The sequence below is a fragment of the Mauremys reevesii genome, linkage group 14, assembly GCF_016161935.1.
Source record: "Mauremys reevesii isolate NIE-2019 linkage group 14, ASM1616193v1, whole genome shotgun sequence".
Classification (NCBI taxonomy): Eukaryota; Metazoa; Chordata; order Testudines; family Geoemydidae; genus Mauremys; species Mauremys reevesii.
Window position 1 is genome coordinate 2263958 of NC_052636.1, and position 23997 is coordinate 2287954.

The 23997-nt window shown below is 52.3% G+C and overlaps 1 protein-coding gene across 1 annotated transcript in view; it reads left to right on the forward strand.

Moving 5' to 3' along the window:
* Positions 1–4390: 4390 nt before the first annotated feature.
* LOC120381415 overlaps positions 4391–23997 on the forward strand; it is a 450632-nt gene continuing 431025 nt past the window's right edge. The window contains 1 exon segment of the mRNA XM_039499603.1: positions 4391–5207. Within this exon segment, the coding sequence (XP_039355537.1) occupies positions 4468–5207 (740 nt within the window). The 5' untranslated portion in view covers positions 4391–4467.

The window sequence follows — 23997 nt, forward strand, 5'->3', positions numbered from 1 at the left end:
ACCAGCCAGACAAAAGGGACTTTGGTTTCACCCCACTGGCTAACCACAAGTCACACAAGCAACTTCCTTAGACACTCCAGTTTCCCAGTATCACCACCAGTGCACTCGTCCTGGGGGGTGAATGGTTATGAAAACCAACATCCCAATAAAAGAAAAAGGTTCTCTCGATCCCAAAGGACCAAGCCCCAGACCCAGGTCAATATACAAATCGGATCTTACCCACAAATCACGCTGTTGCCAATCCTTTAGAATCTAAAATCTAAAGGTTTATTTACAAAGGAAAAAAGGTAGAGATGAGAGGTAGAATTGGTTCTTAGTTCAGGCTTGCAGCAATGATGGCATAAACTGCAGGTTCAAATCAAGTCTCTGGAGAACATCCCCCGCTGGGATGGGTCCTCAGTCCCTTGTGTAGAGCTTCAGTTTGTAGCAAAGTCCCTCTAGAGGTAAGAAGCAGGATTGAAGACCAGATGGAGATGAGGCATCAGCCTTATATAGGCTTTTCCGGGTGTAAGAACCTTTTTGTTCTTACTGTGGAAAATCACCGCAAAATGGACTCTGTAGTCACATGGGCCAGTCTCTGCATACCTTGCTGAGTCACAAGGCGTGTCTGCCTTCTCTCCATGGGTCAGTTGTGTAGCTGATGGTCCTTAATGGGCCATCCAGCAGGCTAAGCAGAGCTAACACCAGCTTGTCTGGGATATCACCCAGAAGCACATCACCAACTTGAAATACAGACAGTATAGAGCCAATTACATAACTTCAACTAAAATGATACATGCACACAGACAGCATAATCATAACCAGCAACCCATAACCTGGTCTTAGACACCTTATATGACCGCCTTTACCTAAGATTTGGTGTCACTACAGGACCTTGGTTGCAACCCATGTTCTATATGGTCCCAATTTATATCAATAACGTCACAAGGAGTGAACACAAGAAGCTCCCAAGGTGCCGGGAGGTGGTGCCGGCTGAGAGTAATGGGAAGAAGGGGGAGGGGAGTGTGGGGGAAGGGCACCCAGGAAGTGGCCTGGGTGGGTCAGTGGGAGGGAGGAGAGGTTTGGGGATCTAGAGCTGGGGGGGGATCCCAGACCTTTAACCCCGAATCCCTGCCCAAGCCTTGTTGCTTTAGAGCCTCCACTCCAGTTTTATTTCTGTTCAGTTTCACTTCATTATACATTCCCCCACCCCCCAAATATTGTTATTTTAACTCTTGACCTCCCTCTCCCACATTACCCCCCTCCCCATATAACCTCCCCATCTCTGTGCACAGCGACCCCCGCCCCCGAGTCCTTGCTGCATCCTCCCGCCCAGAGCAGGGCCCCTTCCCAGGCACAAATGGGCACTTAGTTGATGATGCCACAGGCTGGTGGTGTAGCCTGGACAGTGTTTACACCGATAAGATGACGTGTTGGGGTGCAGCTCGCCCTTGTACATGGCTACTCACCGTTACTGGAGGAGATGAAATTGGGTGAAACACACAGACACTTGATTTATAGTTGAAATCATAGGCAAGGATCAATACACGTAACGATTAGAGTCAGAGAAGTATAGTAAAGAGGAGCTTGCACTGTGCGGACTTACAAGCTATGGACACCATTGGAAACAAAGATCGAGGCGCAAGGGAGCCCATCAGACGGGAGGCCCTGCTTCAGTTTACACTGTCTCGGGGACCTGACAAAATGAAAAACTGGTCACTAGGAGAGGTACCGTATTGTTCCGAGTATAGGCCGCTCCTGATTATAAGCCGCACCCTTAAAGTTTGGTGCTATTTTAAAAAAATTAAATTTTTAACTTTTTTTAACTTAAAGAAAATCTCAGCCGCGGCCGGGACTCAGAGGGCTCTAGGCTGCCCGCTGCGGCGGGGAGCCCAGAGCTCTTTAAATCCCAGCCGCGGCGGGGAATCAGAGCGCTCTGGGCTGCCCGCCGCGGCGGGGAGCCCAGAGCCCTTTAAATCCCAGCCGCGGCGGGGACTCAGAGGGCTCTAGGCTGCCCGCTGCGGCGGGGAGCCCAGAGCTCTTTCAATCCCAGCCGCGGCGGGGAATCAGAGCGCTCTGGGCTGCCCGCCACGGCGGGGAGCCCAGAGCCCTTTAAATCCCAGCCGCGGCGGGGAATCAGAGGGCTCCGGGCTGTCTGCCGCGGCGGGGAGCCCAGAGCACTTTCAATCCCAGCCGCGGCGGGCAGCCCAGAGCCCTCTGATTCCCCGCCGCGGCTGGGATTTAAAGGGCTCTGGGCTCCCCGCCGCGGCGGGCAGCCCAGAGCCCTCTGATTCCCCGCTGCGGCTGGGATTTAAAGAGCTCTGGGCTCCCCGCCGCAGCGGGCAGCCCAGAGCCCTCTGATTCCCCACTGCGGCTGGGATTTTAAGTATTTTTATTGTGTTTTTTTTTAAGTTCCTGATTATAGGCCGCACCCCTAATTTAAAGACTTAAATTAGGGGAAAAAGTTCGGCCTATACTCGGGACAATACGGTATTTTCTCTGGTTTCTTATGGAAATAGGATGGCGATATACCACATCTGCTCCTTTGCTCTGATTACAATAATGTCAATAGCTGCCCCAAACCATACCTGGCCTTTGGGAAGTCCATAATTAAGCATCAAGCCTCAATACTCATGATTTGCATCACTTATTTATTAATAATTCCAATATATGAATGCATCCAACTGCTGAGATACTGCATAGCAAACTAATTGCTAGAGCCCGCCCCAGACTTCCTTCTTTCAAAATCCTGTGGCGTATTCCACCCGCTTGTGGTTCCTCATTAGTCTCTCAAAATGAGGGTGCGAAATATCTGACCTGGGATTGTCTCCTTCGGCCTATTCAGGTAAATCCCACACCTCCCACAAACCGGACAGTCCCTGCGTAAAACAATAAATGGACACAAATTGGACATCAGGATTGGTAACATACAAAAGCCAGTAGGTGAACACTTCAATCTCCCGGGTCATTCTATAACAGATTTCAAAGTCACTATTCTTGAACAAAAAACCTTCAGAAACAGCCTTCGAAGAGAAACAGCAGAACTAAAATTCATTTTCAAATTTAACACCATTAATCTGGACTTGAATAGGGACTGGGAGTGGCTGGCTCATTACAGAAGCAGCTTCGCCTCTCTTGGAATTGACACCTCCTCATCTATTATTGGGAGTAGGCTACATCCACCCTGATTGAATTGGCCCTGTCAACACTGGTTCTCCACTTGTGAGGTAACTCCCTCCTCCTCATGTGTCAGTATATAATGCCTGCATCTGTAACTTTCACTCCATGCACGTGAAGAAGTGAGGTTGTTTTACCCACGAAAGCTTATACCCAAATAAATCTGTTAGTCTTTAAGGTGCCACCAGACTTCTTGTTGTTTTTGTGGATACAGACTAACACGGCTACCCCCTGATACTTGACAGTTCTAACATATCCTAACATAATTCTCTAACCAATTATATCCCACTACGTAATTTACTCACACCTAGCGACATGAATTTTACAGCAATTAGAGAACCAGATTGATTAACAATTAGAGAACCAGACTGATTAACAAGGTAAAAGCGATGACCATAAAGATAAAACAATACAGAAAGCAGGGTTTCACAACCACAACCATTGATAAGGGATTTAATGCCAGAGAGGATGATTTATAATAATAATACTAACTCTTCTGCCACTTTGAGCCAAGGAAGCTGGCCTTGGTATTCTACTGCTTAAAAATGAGCAGGGATTACAACCATGGAATATTCTTTGTGACGAGTATCTCACAAATTCCACTGACCTCCCTTGTTTTCTTTCCCTGCAGTAGGGTTTCCAATTTCCAAACCTGATGTGATCTCGCAGCTGGAACGAGGGGAAGAGCCGTGGGTCCCGGACCTCCAGGCCTCTGAGAAAGAAGTGCTCCCGAGAGCTGCCTGCACAGGTGAGGAATTGGTTAAACCAAATCAACAACTGTTTAGGAATGCGGGAAACATTTGGGATGCCCTACAAAGACCCTGTGGGCTCTCCAAGCTCAGGATTGTTCCCTGCAGATGTGGAATCACTATGGCAGATGTCATTCATGGCTTCCCTCCTATTCTGACTGACAACTTGCAGCAGGTCCCTCCCTGGTCTCGCTTTCCCTTGAGTGTTCTGGTGAGATGCAGACCAAAACTCATCCCTTCCTCTCTCCTCTGGAGAAAGGTTTGGGGAAAATCAGCACCTGATGGGTTTGATCTCTCCCACACACATTTTGGTTTGTTCATCCCTTTTTCCATACCTCTCTCTGAGATTTCCTTTCTTTCCGGCACAGGGAGTGACCTGTGTCTGGATTCTCTCTGTCTCCCATCAGGTGATGGGATGGTGAGTGAGAACGAGGAGGAGAAACCCCAGCAGGAACATGCTGAGCAAGTAGAACCACATGGAACGTTATCAGGAAGATCCAAAGGGAATGTTTCCGGGCGTTGTGCACTCCCAGAAAAAGCCAAAGCCTGTGAGACTCAGCAGATGCCAGAGGAAAACTTCAGTAGCCACTCAGACCTTATAACCCGCGACAGAATCCACTTGGAAGGGAGACGCTACACATGCCATGAGTGTGGGAAAAGCTTCAATCGGAGCTCGGACCTTCTCGTACATCGTAGAATCCACACAGGAGAGACGCCCTACACATGGTCTGAGTGCGGGAAAAGCTTCAATCAGAGCTCTACCCTGAGCGCACACAGCAGAATCCACACGGGTGAGAAACCTTATGGATGCTCTGAGTGCGGGAAAAGCTTCAGTCGGCGTTCAAACCTTATCAGACATCAGAGACTCCACACAGGAGAGACGCCCTACACATGCTCTGAGTGCGGGAAAAGCTTTAAGCACTGCTCTGCCCTGAGCAGACATCGGAAAATCCACACGGGTGAGAAACCTTATGGATGCTCTGAGTGCGGGAAAAGCTTCAATCAGAGCTCTACCCTGAGCGCACACAGCAGAATCCACACGGGTGAGCAACCTTATGGATGCGCTGAGTGCGGGAAAAGCTTCAGTCGGCGCTCACACCTTATCAGACATCAGAGAATCCACACCGGGGAGAAGCCCTACACGTGCTCCGAGTGCGGGAAAAGCTTCAGTCGGCGTTCACACCTTATCACACATCAGAGAATCCACACCGGGGAGAAGCCCTACACGTGCTCCGAGTGCGGGAAAAGCTTCAAAAGGAGCTCACACCTTATTAGACATCGCAAAATCCACATTGGAGAACTGTTACAAATGCCTTGATTAGGGCTGGGAAAAGTTGTGTTTTTTTAATAATCACATTTGCTAATTCCCACCTAGTGATCTGTGCACCATCTTCACTGTGGTCTCTCAGCTCCACCAGATGAGTTACCTGCTTCTGCCTTTTGCAGCTCACCCTTCTTTGGGGTCAGTCCTGTGATCTTTCCTATCAACTCCTTTCCTTCTGAGTCGTAGGAGTGTGTGTCCCTCCAGCCAGGAATGTTCATCAGCTCCAGGTGGGGGAGAGGTTTGATTCCCAACAAGCTACACTGAGGCAAAAACTACCTGTGCCTGACATCCTCTAGGGCTGCGCATGGCGTTGGCTGCTCAAGTTAGTGATCTTGGGGTAAAAAGACAATTATAGTTGTAGGGCAGATGCAGCCCAGGTGCAGGGGTTGGCATTAGCTTTCCCCGTGACCTGACCTAAACAAACCCTGAGCATCACGGTTATACTGTTCCCCCATTTCAAAGCAATTGTTAGTCATCAAGTTCCCCCCTTGGAAACCAATTGTTTCAGTCCCAATTGCTCTGCTGTTGCTTCAGGTTGTGCTGCAGAGCAGATATTTTTGCTACCATTTTCATCACTTAAAATATACTGAACTATAACAAAGAGCAGGAACAGGGCAGGGCTAGTGGAAAATGTCATGTCACCCTCTGTAACAGCAGAGGAAGATAGGGTAAGTCAGAGGGATTCCCTTATTCCCCATCACCATCCCAATCCCCCTGTTGTTCAGTTCGTTAGGTCAATATTTTTTCTAGAGGGCTGGGAAGAGGATTCCCTAGTAAATGACTTGGAACTAAGCAAAATGCCCAGGCATTGGGCTCCCAAAGCCGTTCTGGCCCAGGCCCTGCAGGAGGTCGCCCCTGAAGAGATCTCCTTCCTCATTAGCTGCATGTTGCCTATTATTTGGGAAATGCAATCCCTGTCTAGGCAAGGATGGGAAAATGGAAGTGACATTTCCCTTCAGCTCCCCCCCGGGAGATGCTGCAAATGTGTAGAAAATGAAATCCCTGTTGAATGTGATATAGCTGCAGAAAGATACCTATTTTTAATAGAGACCTGACATTTGGTGCCTTACAGGGATTCTAAGCGGCACCTGAATTTATTCCCTAATTTAAATTTGTGGCACCAGATTAAAGACATAAAAGATCATAGTTGGGGGAGTTGTATCTCACTATCGCTACTGATCTGTTGTGCGGTTGCTGAAGAATTCTACGCCAGAGAAGTGTCAAATTACTCCAAGTAACGTCAAAGGTGTGACAAGAACTCAGGTAGAAGTTGCATGTAGTGGTGGTTGATTTTCACCCCTGAGATGGAAGCTATGGTGACCTGTGGCCCAGGTAAACTATCTTTAGAACCTGCTCCCTAGTTAAGTGGCATTGGTCACACTCCTGGAGGACGCCATGATTAAATTGGGCACAACCATCTTTTACCATTTGGATCCAAAGTTTCATGAAGCACAGAGAGAAACAGCTGATTGCTTCAGAGCCATTCCATGCCCACGGGTCCCAATCTGGCTGCCTTGTTGGACAAGAAGCACTTCCATGCTGGGCAAACCATGGTAGCCAATGAGGGAATGTATCAGATTCCAAGTTCAGACTGCAGGATACATGAATGCGGAGTCCAGAGCCTGTGGTTTGGTGTCTTAGTTTTGCTCTAGCGTCTGATGCATTTGTATCACTTCTCCACCTCCTGCTACTGTGAAGGATTAGAAAGTGTAAAAATAGAGCACAGGTGGTTTTTCTCATGATGCAGCCTTCCCACATCGTGCGAGACCCCTTCCACACACACTTCTGGGAGAAGCCCCAGGGAGAAATGAACTCACAGAAATGGAAGGCTCCTAGGTTATTGTAGAATGTGTCTTCACACAAAGCTGACTGGGTGGAAATGGGAATTAAGAGAAAACTGCCCTATGGGTTTATATGTTGTAACCCTAAGTTGGTACCAGCGACAGTGAAATGAAACATGAAGTTAATTAGTATCACGGAAGGGGCTGATTACGTGATAACTTTCAGTGTTACAATATAATTCAGGTTTTCTTCTCGTTCTCTCCCTGCCCCCTCCTACTACATAGGAAATTTAGGCTAATTCTGAAACTAAACCCTCACTCCAAAGGAATTAGAGTGGGGGAACAGGTGAGAGAAATAGCATGTGTGAGAATAGAGACCCAGTATAGACTGTAATTATTTCTATTTCAAATGGAATTGATTTTGATAAATTTTAAATCTTCTATTAAGAGGAAAATTACTTGAGACAGGATGTGTAACCTTTTACCCAGTTAGAGGGTAACAACCACAGACTTCTCCAGGTCTCTTGTTTGCAAAGCAAAGATGTCACATGAGGCAGGAGATGTCAAAATCTACAATGGTGATGGATGTGTGATGGGAGCTTTTCTGGGTTGGTTTTTTGGTTTGATTTGGTTTCTTAATTTAATTTAAATTTTGCAACCAGTTATTTTTATAGGTGCTGATGCCCCTTTTCCGTTTGAGCCCAGCTGTGTAACCCTCAGGCCTGGCTCTGGAATCCTCCCCAAAACTGGCCTTGTGTTTTTCTTGCATGTTTGATATCTTTGGGGTTCACACATCCGCACTACATGTGGTTTTCAGCAACAGATACTTTGAGAAAGTGATGTGTAACTTGTTTGTCCCTGTGTATACGAATGCATCCCTGGGGCGGGGTCTTTGTCTGGCCTAGGGGGCAGTGGAGAGTCCTGCCACTGACTGAGCCGGTCCATTGTCTGGGGCGCATATTGATAGTGTGTCCTGTAGAGTCTGCGGGGAACTGTTACCGTGCTTCGTTTGACAATAAACCTGGCCAGGTGCCTTCATCCCTTATCAGAGTCTGTGGTCATTGGGGGTTCTCTCTGGCTCTGCTGTGCCAGCGATCTGCAGAGCCGGGGCAGCACACATGCAGCCGACTGTTATCAACAGCAAACAAGAGCAGAGCACCACACCAGTGGCATCTGACAACAGGGTGAAATTTGTCATTAGGGTCAGCGATTTTCATTTCCCTTCTCTGGGGGCAGAGATGGGGTTGGAGCTACCGCAGGCTGGGATGTAGAGCTTGTGTCCCCAGGGCCGGCTCCAGCTTTTTTGCCGCCCCAAGTAGGGAACTGGGGGGAAAAAAAATAAAGCCGATTGGCAGCACTTCAGCAGCAGCTAAAACGCGTGCGCTTCATTCTTTGGCGGTACTTCGGCGGCGGGTCCTTCGGTCCCTCTCTTCCTCTTCGCCGACAGCTCAGAGGGGAAGAGAGGGACTGAGAGACCCGCCACCGAAGACCCGGACCTGCCGCCCCTTTCCATTGGCCGCCCCAAGCAGCTGCTTCCTTGGCTGGTGCCTGGAGCCGGCCCTGCATGTCCCCATCTATCAGTTACTTTGGGAACTTGTCTCTGCTCACAGGCTGCCTCCAGCCTGTCTGGCCAGCTGCTGAGCTCTGTGGGGGTGAGTCCCTTGGCATAAGTGGCACCTGGGAGAAACTCTCCTGCCAGATGCACTGGTGGTATAGTGGTGAGCATAGCTGCCTTCTAAGCAGTTCACCCGGGTTCAATACCCAGCCAATGCAGGGCTGTGCCCTTTTCTTGGCCGGGAATTGGTTTAATTTCAGTCCCGTTGTATCAGTTTATCAGTGGAATGGGAGAATGAATGTCCCACATCCCAGCAGGTCATTCAACACCCAGTGGAGGAAGAAAGGGGCGGGACTATACAGTGGGCTGCTGGAGTCATCCTGGCATTACAATGTTTGGTTTATTTTTTTTAAATGTTTCCTTTACCTCCCTCTCCATTTTGGACTCAGAGCCTTTAAGGGCAGAAGGGACCATCGTGATCATCTGGCTCAACTTCCTGCACCCCGTCCATAAACGTATCAAGCTCAGTCTTGAAGCCATTTTGGGTTTTTGCCCCACTGCTCCCCTTGGGAGGCTGTTCCAGAGCTTCACTCCTCTGGTGGTTAGAAACCTTCACCTAATTTCAAGGTTAAGCTTCTTGATGGCCAGTTTATATCCATTAGTTCATTACTAGTGGGGGCCTGAGATAGTGTGAGGGAGGGAGAAAGCCTGGAGAACTGACCGTGGGAGCCAGAGAGATTCCCTGGTCCCCGACCACCCGTCTCTGGGAGGAACCAGCTGGAACTGCCCTTGGGAAGCTGCCGCTAGTAACTCAGGTGTGAAAACATTATTCCGTTGGAATCAGATTAAAGCCTCCTCACACCCGGTGTCATGGTCACTGACCTGGCTCATTCCTGGGATGTTCCCAACCACAGCAATGCAGTGAGTGGAACCAAATCCCTTTCCAGGGCCCAGGCGCACACACAAATCCTGGGGCTTTTCGTTCCTGGGCTGCTGGCGCCATCGTCTGGCCATTTGGTTTCACTCCTTTCTGTTACAAATTTTAGCTTTCTGCACGTCCAAGGAATGCATCCGACGAAGTGGGTACTCGCTCACGAAAGCTCATGCTCCAATACGTCTGTTAGTCTATAAGGTGCCACAGGACTCTTTGCTGCCTGCACAGAAATGTTAATTCCCTGGGAGAGATTTGGGAGCGTTTCTCTGTTTTGTGGTGTTAAGGACTGAAATGTTCCCCGGGTTCCTCGGTACCAACCTGCCTCCCGTTCTACTGCCCATGCAGCCCCATCCCAGCCCTCAGCCCCCAGTCGATGCTGATTCCCTCAGCCCCATCTGGGCAGGGGGTGAACCCTGTCACTGCGCCTTGCCTGGTTCCCCTAACTCTGAGGGACTTCAGCTCCTCCGTGTCCCCGGGGACCCTCCACACCACTCCCCTGCTTACCACGGTTCAGATATTGCAGTGGCATGAGTCTGCTTCTCAGCACCTGCCTCTCACTTTAGAGGCCCCACATTAATAACCATTTTCAGTATGAACTTACTGCGGGTTTTATTGCAATATCTGGGTGGGGGAACCTGTTAAAAATATTCATAAAAGTCCTTTCCCAAAATTGTCCCAGGGCTCTTGATATCCTGTGTATGGCACTGAATGGCCATTGACCATGTAGCTGATTGTGGTATAAACATCTTAGGTTCCCCAGCTAGATAAGATCCCATCAATACATAAATGTCAGGGAGCCCTGCCTGAAAGCAGTGACAATCTTAGAACAGTTCATGGGCAGAATTATTACACTAAAGCAGATGTGCAAAGCATGTGCCCTGCCACTGCGCTCCCTCCCCACCAATACAGCTAATGCCATAAGGCCCTGGGGGAGAGGGGCTCCAGGCCTCCTCTTGGTGGCAGAAGGGGTTTGGGGCTTCAAGCGCTTCCACATTGTCCCCTAGTGGCTGGGGCGGGAAGGTGGGAAGGGATGGAAGAGGGTGGGGCCGCAGCAGAAAGGGTGGGGCTTTGCCATCACTAGCCCCTGCTTAGCCAGTAGGGCTCAGTTTAGGGCAGTGGGGCCTGCCTCCTAGGGGGGCACTGGGGGACGTTCATGGGGGCAGCTCAGGGCTCCAGCCAGCCCCCATGGAGAGCAGGGAGGGAGCACCACTCTGCCCCCAGGCTCCTGGCCCCGCCTTGACCCTCCTTACCCCCTCCACATCCCTCTCTGCAGCAAGCCACGGTCCCGGTCCCACCCCCAGCCCCCGTTCTCGACTGTGGCTGCCGAGGGGCCGCGGACACAGATAAGAGGGCACAGGGTGAAAAGTTTGGGGACCACTGGTTTAGGGTGATGCCCTCAAATCACGTCTATGCAGCCCATTAAAAGCTATTCCTCACCCACCTAGCCCCTCAAGCAGGCCGGACTAGGTATGTTGGGTGGCCATTTGGTTTCACTCCTTTCTGTTAGAACCTTTAGCTTTCTGCGAAGAAATGTTAATTCCCTGGGAGAGACTCGGGAGCGTTTCTCTGTTTTGTGGTGTTAAGGATTGAAATGTTCCCCGGTTCCTGGTCCCCTGTGCTGCCCTTGACTCATCCAGGCAGGAGTACAATATTTCATTGCACACGTGTGATTTGTAACCCAGCACCAGCCAAAACTGCTCCGTTTGGCACAGCCGCCCCACCCTGCTGCGGAGCTGGGCGGAGCAGGGGGGTCTGTGCAAACACGGTCTGTTCCTGAAGTCTTCCCCCAGCTCCTCACTAGATGTGAGGGGGGAGCTCACTGAGACCCTGCTTCCGCTTAGTATTTAAAAACTCCTTATTGGCCCTACCTCTGCTGGCCTTGGATTTCTCCTCCCGTCCCTTCCCTGACAGCTCAGGTGAGGCGGCCGAGTGGTTACGGTGATGCTGCTCATCCATTGTGCTCTGCCCGCGTGGGTTCAAATCCCGTCCTCATCGGAGACCTTCAGTCTTCTCTCTTCCTGTACAAACAACCCTCTCCCCCCTTTGGTACAATCACAGACCAAACCATGTTGCTTCCTGCCAACAAAAACCATCCCAGGAACTCAGATCCCCCCTGCTTAAAATACAAGGTCTAAACACCAGATTTCTCAAAGAATTCGCTGGTCCTGGATTTCTTAGTTTTTATCTCAAAAGGGAACATCCTCCTCATCTCCCCAAACACCCGGGACCTCCACAAATCATTAAAATGCCCCGGCCTCCTCATGTCTCCTGCCTTCCGCACCCCCAGTCCCGTCTCCCCTCCTCCCCCTGGTCCCATCTCATCTCCCCCCCATCCTGTCTCCCCCCTTCTCCTCCCTTCCCCCCAGTCCTGTGTCCCCCCCCATCTCCACCCTCCGGGTCCCATCTCCTCCCTTCCTCCCCATCTCCACACCCCGCCCCCGTCCCAGCTCATTCCCCACGGTCCTTTCCCCCGGCTGGGGTCTCTGAGCTCGGTCCCCGCAGGCTCTGGCCCAGGGGCTGCCCCTCCCCCCCGGGCAGGGTGGGGCTAATGACGGGCCCCGCCCCCAGCGCAGGCCCCGCAGGAGGGGGAGGAGCAGGTCCCGCGTGGGGCGGACACGCTCCAGGCAGGGAGAGGGGCCGGGCCCGGTTCGCCCCCTGCCCGGGGGGGCCCCGCGCTGCCCGCGGCCGGAGCGGGGCGGGGCCGGGAGCGGAGGGAGGGGGAGAAGGGGCGGGGCTGTGGAGAACCCCGCCACCAACAGGTGGCAGCGCCGCCTCACAGACCCCCGGCGCGCGCGGCGCTCCAACGGCCCTAACGGCCGCAACCGTCACGTGACTCCTCCTCCGGCTCCCCCCCCCGCGCGCCGCGCTCCAACGGCCGCAACCATCATGTGACTCCTACTCCGGCGTCACGGTAAGAGCCAAGCGGGGCAGGGGGAGGAGGCACCTGGGCCCGAGACCCCCCCGCGCTGGGCCGGGCCGGGCTGGAAGCTGGGGCGGGGGGTCCCGGTGCGGCCTCCGTAGCGATGGGGGGGTTCAGTGGGGGGGGCTGGGAAACCCCCGGGGGGGGCGGTGAGTGTGTGTCCGTGTCTCGCCCCTGCCCCTCCCCCACTGCTGCTCCCTCCACCCCGCCCCTTCAACCTGCCCCCACCGGCTCCCTGCGTCCCGTGTGAGGGGGGGGAAGCGTCACTGCCCGGGTGCGCCGGAGAGTCCCGTAAAATCCTCCCCTGGGCCCCTCACACTGCCCCTCCCCTGTCACAGCCACAGACCCCCCCCACCCCGCCCTCCCGGGGCCTTCAAACTGCGAAAAGTCCGTCTGTGTCTCTGCAGGTGTGTGAGTGTGGGGCTCTGGGTGTGGGGCTCTGGGTGTGGGGCTGTGTGAGTGTGGGGCTGTGTGAGTGTGGGGCTGTGTGAGTGTGGGTCTCTGTGGGTGTGGGTCTCTGTGGGTGTGGGTCTCTGTGGGTGTGGGTCTCTCTGGGTGTGGGGCTGTGTGAGTGTGGGGCTGTGTGAGTGTGGGTCTCTGGTGATGTGGATGTGTCTCTCTGTGAGTGTGTGTCTGTGTGAGTGTGACTCTCTGGGTGTGGGTCTGTGTGACTGTGAGTCTCTGGGTGTGGGTCTGGGTCTCTGTGGGTGGGTCTCTGGGTGTGGGTCTGGGTCTCTGTGGGTGGGTCTCTGGGTGTGGGTCTGGGTCTGGGTCTCTGTGGGTGTGTCTGTGTGAGTGTGGGTCTCTGGTGGTGTGGGTCTGTGTGTCTGTAGGTGTATGTCTGTGTGGGTCTGGGTCTCTGTGGGTGGGTCTCTGGGTGTGTCTGTGTCTGTGAGCCTCTGGGGTGTGGGTCTGTGTGCCTGTGGGTCTCTGGGGGTGTGGGTCTGTGTGTCTCTACTTAACTCCTGCTCCTCCCCACAGCCCTGATTTTACCCCTCAGCCCTTCTCCTAACCCGGCCTCCAGCTGCTTCCTTCCCACCCCCCCCACTACCGTTCCCCCCCGCGCAGACCCTGCCCCCCCCCCCCAGCGATTCGCCCCTTTTCGCCCCTGTCAATAGCAGCCACAGACTCTGCTGGCGAGGAAGGGCAGGGGGAAGGGCAGCGGCTTCAGCAGATGTTACTGAGCATGCTCAGTGCCGGTAAGTAGGGGAGCACTTTACTACACGACACCTGGCCCGTCACCTGTCACTCCCGGGCCCGTTGGGGTGGGAGTGGGGCTCAGGGCCCGAGGGGGAGCTGGTGAGAGCCGAGCGGGGGCCTGGGCCGGGCCCCCCCACCGCCCTTAGCCAGGCTGGAAGCTGGAGCGGGGCGGGGCGGTGGGTCCCGGTGCGGCCTCCGTAGTGATGGGAGACTGGGGGGGGGGTTGAACTGTCTCTGGGCAGCTGGGAAATCCCTGGAGAGAGGGAGAGAGAGAGAGAGAGAGTGTGTGTGTGTGTGTGTGTGTGTGTTGCACCTGCCCATTCCCCACTGCTGCCCCCTTCCCTGCTCCAGGGTCCTTCCAGCTCCCCCTCCCTGGACCCCTTCAAACTGCCCCCCCCCGCAGGGCTCCCTGCTGCCCGTGTGAATGTGGGGCGGGGGACACCGTCACCGTCTGTTTGTGTTGGACAGTCACATAAAATCCCTTCAAACTGCCCTCCCCTGCCCCCTCCCCTATAGCCACAGAAAATCCCCTCCGCTCTGGGGGTTTGTCTCTCCGGTTAGCAGATGTGGAGTTTGTCACCCGTTTTCCCCACAACTCTCAAAGATGGATATAAAATATCCTAACCCCCCTCTCCCCCCCACCCCCACGTTCTCTCTCGTTGTCTGTCGCTGCTTGAATCGGCCCTGAGTGTTGGGCCCTGTCTCTGTAATGATAAAACACGAACCACCGCTCAGATTTGCCCCATTTCTCCGGTTCTTCAGCGTGACGGGACATTGATTGCAAATGTCGCCTCTTTTTCTCTCTGTTCATTTATCAAATAGTGTTGGTGTCACAGAGTCCCCGGGCGAAGCTCTGGAACGAAGCCAATCAGGAGTCTGGTGAAGCCTCCTCTCCCTTGGAGCAGCCTGTCTGCAGGGCAAGAAGCTCACACGGCTTCACCTTCCTGGGTCTCTCCTTGGAGCATTCAGCATCCTCTGCTCTCCGTGCGCTTCCCACAGCGAGTCGCCCAGGCGGGGTCCTGGGGAAGCCACAGGGTCCTGCCCCCCCACTGCGCAGTCAGACGTGACTCTCAGCCAGCCAGTAACACAGAGGTTTATTCGATGACAGGAACACGGGCTAACACAGAGCTTGTAGGTACAGAGAACAGGACCCCTCGGCCGGGTCCATTTTGGGGGGCAGTGAGCCAGACCCCCACGTCTGCCCTCACTCCACGTCCCCAGCCAGCCCCAAACTGTCTCATCCTCCAGCCCCTCCTCCTCTGGGCTTTGTCTCTTTCCCGGGCCAGGAGGTTACCTGGTTCCTTTGTTCTCCAACACCTTGAGCATCCCCTCGCAGGGGGGAAGGGCCCCGGCCATTAGTTGCCAGGAGACAGAGGGTCGGCCATTTATGTGCACTAACCATTTGCTCTGCAACAGTTACACCCCCTTATTCCACTACCTAGAGACTTGAGAAATGCGAGGGGAAATCGAGGCCCCCTACAGCATTCAGAGGAAACATTAAGAACAGTCCGACTTCGTCACAGTTGGGAAATACACTCAGATTTTACCTGTGATCAACAACTGACATGTGCTGTGGAGTGTAGGTTTTTTTGGGGAGGGGTTGTTATTTTTTACTGAATTGCCTGACGTTATGTTGTGGTGGGGATTTTTTTCATACGTATCTATTCCAGAGCATCCTATACATGTAGGGCAGCCTAGGGCCTCACGCTGTCATCTCTCTGCCCAGCTCCCTGCCGAGGCAGGGCCCGGTCTGTGTGGATTATCTCTGCCCGAGGTTTGTCCTGCCTGCCAGCCCCCTTGTCAGACTGTTCCCGAGCTGACCTGCCTTAGCTCTGGGGACACCCACACGGATCTGAGTGGTGAGCAGCTCTGGAGAGAGGAGACCCCAGTGAGTGGCAGCTGGGGAAAGAGACTGAAGTGGGCAGGAGAAACCTTGACGTGCCCGAGGTCTCCCAGGCTGTCCGTGACCGAGCTAGAAATAGAGCCCAGTTCTAGGGCTGTTTTGGGCACTGAAGGTCTCTGCCACCCTGGTGTTTCAGGCGCTGGTGCAAACCCTTAGGACAGACAGTATTTACACTAGTGCGCTCTGATTGGCACTGGTGCACCATGTCCCAGTTTGAAGGCTTGCAGGGGACGGGACACTGACTTCTCCTGACCCAGGACACCCACCCCCGGCTGTGTGCAGGGACTGCAGCTGAGCTGCCCAGCCCAGACAGCCTGTGCATCCATGGACACACCACCTCTTCCTGCAGCCGAATACAGTGGGGTCTGGGGGCCTTTCCAAGCTGCGGTGACGGACTCTGGAGTTACCGGGGTCTGTTCCTGGCTCCGTCCCTGACCTGCTTGGTGACCTGGGGGAAGTCCCAGTCCCTCTGTGTTTTCCTCCTACCCATTGTCTGCTTGGATTGTGATCTCTGTGGGGCAAGGACGGTCCCTCTCTGTCTGGGCCGTGCCCAGCAGAACGCGGGTGCTGATCTCAGTCAGGGTCTCTGCCACGCGCAGCCCGATGGGGCCCTGATCTCCATGTGTCTGTGCAACGCCAGGCACAGTTTATAGACTCACAGACTTTAAGGCCAGAAGGGACCAGCATGACCATCTAGTCTGAGCTCCTGCCCATCGCAGGCCACAGAACCTCACCCACCCACTCCTGTAACAGACCCCTACCCTCCGGCTGAGCAATGAAGTCCTCAAATCCTGATGTACAGACGTCAAGTTACAACATTTTCCGCATTTCTCGGATAATCCTAGTAGCCCTTCTCTGCACCTGTTCCGTTTTGATTTCATCCTCCTCAAACATGGGAGACCAGGATGGCCCACAGTATTTCAGATGAGGTGTCATCAGTGCCTTGTAGAACAGTACTAACCCTTCCCTGTGTCTACTGGAAATACCTCGCCTCATGCATCCTAGGACTGCATTCCCCTAGTTCACGGCCGCATCACATTGGCAGCTCCTAATTATCCTGTGGTCAGCCAATACACCCAGGTCTTTCTCCTCCTCTGTCACTTCCAACTGATAAGTCCCCAACTTATTGCAGAAATTCTTGTCGTTAGTCCCTAAGTGCATAACTTTGCACCATTAATTTTCATCCCATTTCTATTACTCCAACTTTCAAGGTCATGCAGATCTTCTTGGACGCTATTCCTGTCCTCCTCCACGTTGACACTCTCTCCCAGCCTTGTGTCTCACTCCCACTTCTTGTGCCAAGGTCACTAATAACAATGTGGAATAAGATTGGTCCCAAGACTGATCTCTGTTAAACAGGGGAAAATACACACAAGTGCCTCTACCCAGTCCTGTTGGCTTCTTGTCCCAACCCCGAGCCAAGAGTTCTGGCCTCCTGGTCATCTCGGCTCCCAGTCCCACATCAGCTCTGCCCTCGCCCAGCCTAGCTCGTTTCTACTGCAGTTCATCCCCCTCGTCCAGGCAGGGGGTTGGTGCTGTAGCCCCTCAGGTACCTGCGTTAATCACTGTCTCTCCTACAGGGGCTATTTAGCTTTCAGGGAAGGATTGATCAGAGTTACTGACTCCGGGAGGTGGGGGAGAGGAGAGGCTGAGAGGGAGTTTGCTCCTCACACTCTGTAGGGCCATGTTCAACCCTGGTAGCCTCCATGTTACCTCGTCCTCCACCCTCCCCCGTGTGTGTCTGCTCATGTGTCAGAGTGTCACCTTCTGATCATAATGCCACTGGCCTCAGCAGAGCTCCCCGACAGGAGCTACGTCACGATGGGGTTATGGTAGTGAGAGTAAAATACATCGCAAGGAGGGTGTAATTATCCTCAAAGCAAGCACTACAGTCCATTAAGGGAAAGAATTAAAGTACTTTATTACTTAAAAGTACACTTGAAAGGATTGGATTTTTGTTAATAAATTGTAGTAAATGTTGATTTCACTTTACGCACACATGAAAAATTATGTATCTAGGTAAAATACAGAAATGCTTCTGGAGAAAGTAGAGTTTGGTTTATGGCTATTTACACCGTATATTTTGCATGTGACTTTGACAATTTGTGTTTGAACCCTTATAAAGATTTGGCTTGTTGAATCTCAGCATTTATTGTAATGAAATAATTCTTGTCTGACGACCTCCATAGCTTCCCAAAGGTCTGAGCATTGAATTTGTAAACATTAAAAAGGGGCTTAAAAATAAATCTCGATATCTATTGAAATGAAAAGAAAGAAATAGACAAAATGAATTTTGCCAAACCTACTGCAAACACAATCGCAATATGCCAGGGGATGGAAATTCACAGCTAAGGCACCAACCTTAATTCTGCCCCGTAGTGACACCAGGCAATCGCCACAGGGCTACGAATAAGGCATTTTAGTGTATAAAGTCCCAGATTAGATTATACCGATTTGTAAAGACACATGAGGTCTGTCCCTCAGGGTATCACCTTCACTGGGTGTTTCCTTTACTGGTAATTCCCAGAAGTTAATAGATCAATAACGATCGATCGGTGATGACGTGGCCGTTTCAGATTTCTGGGCGGTGCCTATAATTGTGCACTAGGGGCCAGGTCCTTGGGGAGACGGCGCCTTGGTTTCATTTTAACTTGTGCATGCTCGGCAGCTGCTGGAATTTGGTTGAAAGTGTTTCCATGTTTCCCTGGCCTGTTCTTACAAGTGGAGAGGGGCTGGACCTCCCTGCAGGGTCGGTCGCTGAGTCCCATAGATAGTTACAGCTCATCGGCAGCAGGGCGGGGATTGGTGGGTGTCTGGGGATTTAATAATTAACACACAAATATCATTGTTCTTAATGAATTTTCATCTTCTAATTCCCATAACCCACTAATTCTCCCTGGCTAGTCTCGGGAGGGAGCACTTAGTAACCTCCTGTGGCCAGTGTGGAACCGAAGGCACAAGGATCTTTCACAGCCCAGGGTGGGGAAGGCCCCTGTGGGGCCGGCTGCAGTCTCCTCTTGCTGCTGTGAGAGGAATGGGGTGGGCCCTCATATAGGACACACCCACACCCACGGGCAGATGGGAAATGTAGTTTCTTCCAGGGGGTTGAAACTGGTTTAGAGTCCTGAGCTCTGTCTTCCTGTGTCTCCTCCTGCCACTTCCAGGTCTCTTGGAGAGATGAGGTGGGTGAGGGAATTTACTTGAGAACCAATTAAAAATCCCTCTCTTTGATATCCTGGGACCATCATGGCTACAGCTCCTCTTTTCCCTTTGTACCCCCTCCCCCGCAGCCGAGACTGTCCCATGTGATGGGAAAATCAGGGTTCAGTCCTGTCACTGGATGGGGTCTTGCCAGCTCTGCCGGGAGTGAAAGCTTGTGTGCATTAACCACAGCAGCAGCTCTGGGACTCGGAGACGCAGGGAGAAGAGGCGAGAGAAGCAGGTTATGTTTGTGCAGGGTGTGAGTTACTCATGCAGGAATTCTGCGCCGCTACGAACGCACAGAATTCACGTCCAGCGCAGAATTTCTTTTTTTATCCATGAAGGAAATACATTCTGCCCGAGCAGTGCTGCAGTTCTGCCGTTCACCCGCCCTGTGGCACCAGGACAGGCAGCAGCCAGCTGGGTTCACCTTGGTGGGAAACGGTTGCCCTGAGCTGTACCCCAAATGGGAAGGGAGTTAGTGGGTGCAGCTGGGGAGAGTCCTGAGACACAGCTGCCCCGGGGGTGGGGACAGGGGGGTCATTCTCGACTCGCAAGAGGGCGTGGAAGGGGCGGGAGGAGCCAGTGTCCCCCAGGGAACCTGCCCAGCCCCAGGTTACCTGGTCCCAGACCATTCTGCCCCCCACCACACCCCCAACCTCTTCACCCCTCCCACTATCCAGCCCGTCTTCCCTCGCTGCTCCCCCTTCCTGCCCGACTGGCAGAGACACTCTCAGCGCCGTCCCCTTCTCTTTGCCTCTGAGCGTTGCCTTGCCCTGGGCTTTGCTGCCTGTGTGCATGGCAGGTGGGGGTGGGGAGCCGTCCCTGTCTGGGTATTGTAGCCTATGGGGCGAACCTGCTTGCTTGCAGCGATAGAGCTTTTCTTAGAGCTTAAGGACTGGATTTATTGTAATAGGTTTATAGATTTATATTCAAGTAAGTTTGGCTGCAATGCAAGAGAGCTACAGGCCAGATCCTGGATGTTAAGCTAAGGCAAAGTTAGCATATGTCTAGTAAGACCTTTTTACCCTGAAAATAAAGTTGACCTGCATCTTGTTACCTAAATAGCTAAGTACCCACCCCTGTATCTAAGAGCTGTTAGCTAGGCCAATAGACAATGGAGAATGGCAATGGGCGGGGGGAGGGATTCAATTTGTACCCACAGACTTAACAGGTACACCACAAAGAAACTTGTGTGCGGATGTACATGTCATCATTACGCACAAACCTACTGGCCTGTGGAGTAAGCGTAGCCTAACGTTTTGTGGGTGAGGAATGAAATTTGGGCAGAGGACGGATTTCCGGCACTTGTGCCCTAGAGACAACCCACCTCGCTAGAGTACTCGATTTCTACTCTATCCCTCTGCTATTCTATCTACTAAGATCACTGCTGTTAGTAGCTGTTCTTGTTCTTCTTAAACTTGAAGTTTCAAGGGAACTAGGCTAAGCTCGGTTTCCCTAAGTTTATTCTTAGTTTGTTCATTAGGTTTTGATTTTCAGTTCAAGTTAGTCAAGTAAACCCTAAGTTAGTTTTAATAGCTCTTAGGATTAATTTCCTCGAAGCCCTGCATCCCTCACTCAAGACTTGAAAAACCTGAACTGCAAGGCTGGTCCTGTGTCTCTCCCCAGCAGGTTGTCAAGGAAGGGTGTGAGTATCTTAACCAAAGCTTTGTTGCATATAATACTGTATTAGCATATGTATCTTTTGAATAGCAGTCATGCCGCTGTAACTTTGTAACTCTGGGTATTTTACCATTTACTTACTATTTCATTAAATGTATAAAAAGTCTTTACGGCTCTATCTGCCTCAGTGTGAGCTTCCTGTCACCCCCCCGAGGGTCCTTTGTAAATTCTATGGAGCCTGATTCGGGACAAGAACTTTTATCTTGTGATCAAACAGACTGGTGAGCCTACAACCCATACTATTCATATTATTAATTACATAAATTAAAATTGAATTAATACATTAAAATAACATTATTAGTACACCCTAAATCAGGCTACAGACTGACAAGGCAAAGCCAGGAGTCCCGAGGGGTGTGTGACAGGGATTCCAGGCATCCAGAGACCTCTGGAAATCTCACCTGAGACGTAAGTAAAGAGTTAAAGTTGCAGAGAGTTAGAGAGCAAGATTGTGTGTCTTGCTAACTCACTCTTAAGAACACAGGAACCTGATTTCCTGTGACTGCGGCCCCAGTATTTCCTGTTTTGTATTGTGGTTTAACTTATAGTTTTAGATTAGAGGCTTTGAGTTTAATCTTGCGAGATAAAAAGCAATATTATAAAGTAATAGGGTTAGTATTTAAAGTTGGTATTTAAAATAACACGTGTAGTTGTAACGAATGGTGCCAATAAGATATAAGCAGTAGCATCGGGCCCGATGACCCACACTAGGGTGGCGGGGGAGTTGATAAATCTATGTATTAAATTGCTGCCAAGAGGCTGCAATAACTCAGAACTTGTATCGTTCCTCAATCCCCACAGCTCTCCCAGGCTGCACCTCTTAGCCGTCTGCCTCAGTATCCCCAGCTGTTTGGCAGTTCCCGGCAGAGGGAAAAGACCTCTCGGTCAGCTGCGAGCCATCCAGGGAAGAGAGGGGAACGCACCCCACCCCTCTATCATTTACCTGGGACTTACTGAACTAGGTGTGAAACTGGTTTGGGGTATTATTTCCTGCTGTTTCTGTGTAGGGACGCCTTCAGTTACAGAGTAAAACAGCAGAGATCATTATAGTTTACTACATAAGCCAGTGAAGTGTTGGAATTCAAATGAGTTCTGTGCTACGTGTTACGGTGAGTGGAGTAAGGGCGAGAGCAGAGTCTGTTGGAGTTACCCGCAGTCTGGCTTTAGAAAACGTTGCCAGAAAAGATATTCAGAAACACGAAGGAGGTTTAGAACAGCTGAGAAATAGCTGTTGATAGAGATGATCTCTAAGCATTGTAACCCATGGGGTTTTGTGAGCAATGTATTTGATGTTGAAACAGAGCAGGTAAAAAAAAAAAGGCTAAAGTGGAGAAGGGAACAGCTGTTGAATGTCTGCTCGTAGCTTATAGTTCACTGAGAAAGAAATGGAATCAAAATGAAAGTTACTCAGAAGAGCCCAGCAAACTTTGGGAGCCAGCGTAAAATCGCTGGACGGCTATGGATCAGATCGTGGTCGGCTGTTGAAAAGAATCAAAGAGTTAAAAAACCGGGAGATGTGTTAGAGAAGAATAAAGAATCAGTTCCCATCCCTGTCGGCAGGTGGAACCGACGGAGAGAAAGAAAATCCGCAGGGCCAATGACTAGAAGGAGGGTGAGAAAATTAGCTCAGGCTGAGACGGTACCTTTAGAAGCGGAGTTGGAGATTGGGTCGGAGGAGCCACAGGGGGAGTGAAAAGAGGAAGTTCGCAGTGCAGAAGCTACCAGCCGTCTGCAGGCAGGAAAGGAAGTCCCAGGGTGGCCCTGCAGAACGCAGAGTTAAGTGTCATCACAGAGGAAGTGAGTAGTGATGGTAAGAATGAAATGAGCAGAGCAAAGGGGGAGGAAATATCCTCTTCTCTGTTAGTGTCCGCCCCTGATAGGAAAGACGGAGCCTTTAGAAACTGTAACTGTTCAGAAAAGGGAAGGAGGAGGATCCGGGGAACTACAGGCCAGTCAGCCTCACCTCAGTCCCTGGAAAAATCATGGAGCAGGTCCTCAAGGAATCAATTCTGAAGCACTTGGAGGAGAGGAAGGTGATCAGGAACAGTCAGCATGGATTCACCAAGGGCAAGTCATGTCTGACCCACCTGATTGCCTTCTATGAGGAGGTAACTGGCTCTGTGGATGAGGGGAAAGCAGTGGACGTGTTATTCCTGGACTTTAGCAAAGCTTTTGCTACGGTCTCGCACAGTATTCTTGCCAGCAAGTTAAAGCAGTATGGGCTGGATGAATGGACTATAAGGTGGAGAGAAAGCTGGCTAGATCGTCAGGCTCAACGGGTAGTGATCAATGGCTCCATGTCTAGTTGGCAGCCGGTTTCAAGTGGAGTGCCCCAAGGGTTGGTCCTGGGGCTGGTTTTGTTCAATATTGTAAACGGGCGGTACTCACCCCTGCCGCGCCTCCTGCTGGTTGGTCACAGATTGTCCCGCAGTTCTGCTCTGGAGCGCCCTCGGCAGGTTGGTGACCCGCCTGTTCTCTGGCCCCGGCGTCCCTCCCTGGACCCGGTGCCCCCTTTCTATAACTGGGTCTCCCCCTCCCAGGGGAACCCCCACGCTACTATCCCCACTTTGCCTCAGTAGTGGCCACTGACAGTCATGGTCTAGCCCCACACCCTGGGGCAGACTGCAGTATCAGCCCACTCATCACAGGCAATAGGGGGTTTGGACCTGCTGCTTTGTCCTACCCCTGGGCTGCCCTCTGCAACCCCCAGTACCTTTGGCCCTTTGCTAGGCCGCAGCCTGGGGCTTTCCTGGCTGGAGCTTCCCTAGCTCCTCAGCCTGTTCCCAGCCCTGCTTCCCTCAGGTATCTAGCCTCAGCGTCTAAGCAGCCAGGCCCATCCCTCTCTAGAGCTAGAGAGAGACTCTCTTTGCTCTGGCTTCCCTGCCTCTTATAAGGCCCTGTTCCTCAGTTTGGGGCATGGCCCCCAGCTGCAGCCACTTTCCCCATTAGCCCAGCCTCCAGCCGCAGCTCTCAAGCGCTGCCAGGCTGCTTTTTCAAAGCCCTCAGGGCCGGAGCAGGGTCCACCCTGCTACACACCCTCCCCCTCAAGAACCCCTCCAGCGGGGCAGGCGGGCATTCTACCGGCCCAGGCTTCTTCTTAGTTGGACCCGCAGGGAGTCTCTTTCTTTCCGCAGGCCCTCCATTTCTCGGAGTAGCCTGTCGACTTCTCTCTGGTTCTGGGTCCCCACGGTAGACCTCCCCAGTCCTCTGTGGGTTTCCCCTCGCGTTTGGGTCCCTACGTCGGCCCTCCTGGCCGTTGTCTGGGTCCCCCACTCAAGGCGAGGCCTTACCGGCACGTCCCCCCTTTTCCCCAGGGGGCCTTGTCGCTTGATAGGGGGCGTAGTATGGGCGAGGAAGCATGCTCGCTGCCTCCCCCCTGCCTCAGCCCCCGTTTTGTGGGCTTTGGGAGCTTTATGAGGGCACAGTCTCTTCAAGTGTCCCCGCTCCCCACATGCCCAACAAGTTCGGAGGCCCCCTGTTAACTTCACAGGGGGCACTCAAGTCCCATCTACGTGAGTCCTCTCCACCCCAACCCGGTAGGGACACTCCCTTTTCAAGTGTCCTCGTTGCCCACAGGCAAAACAGTCTTTA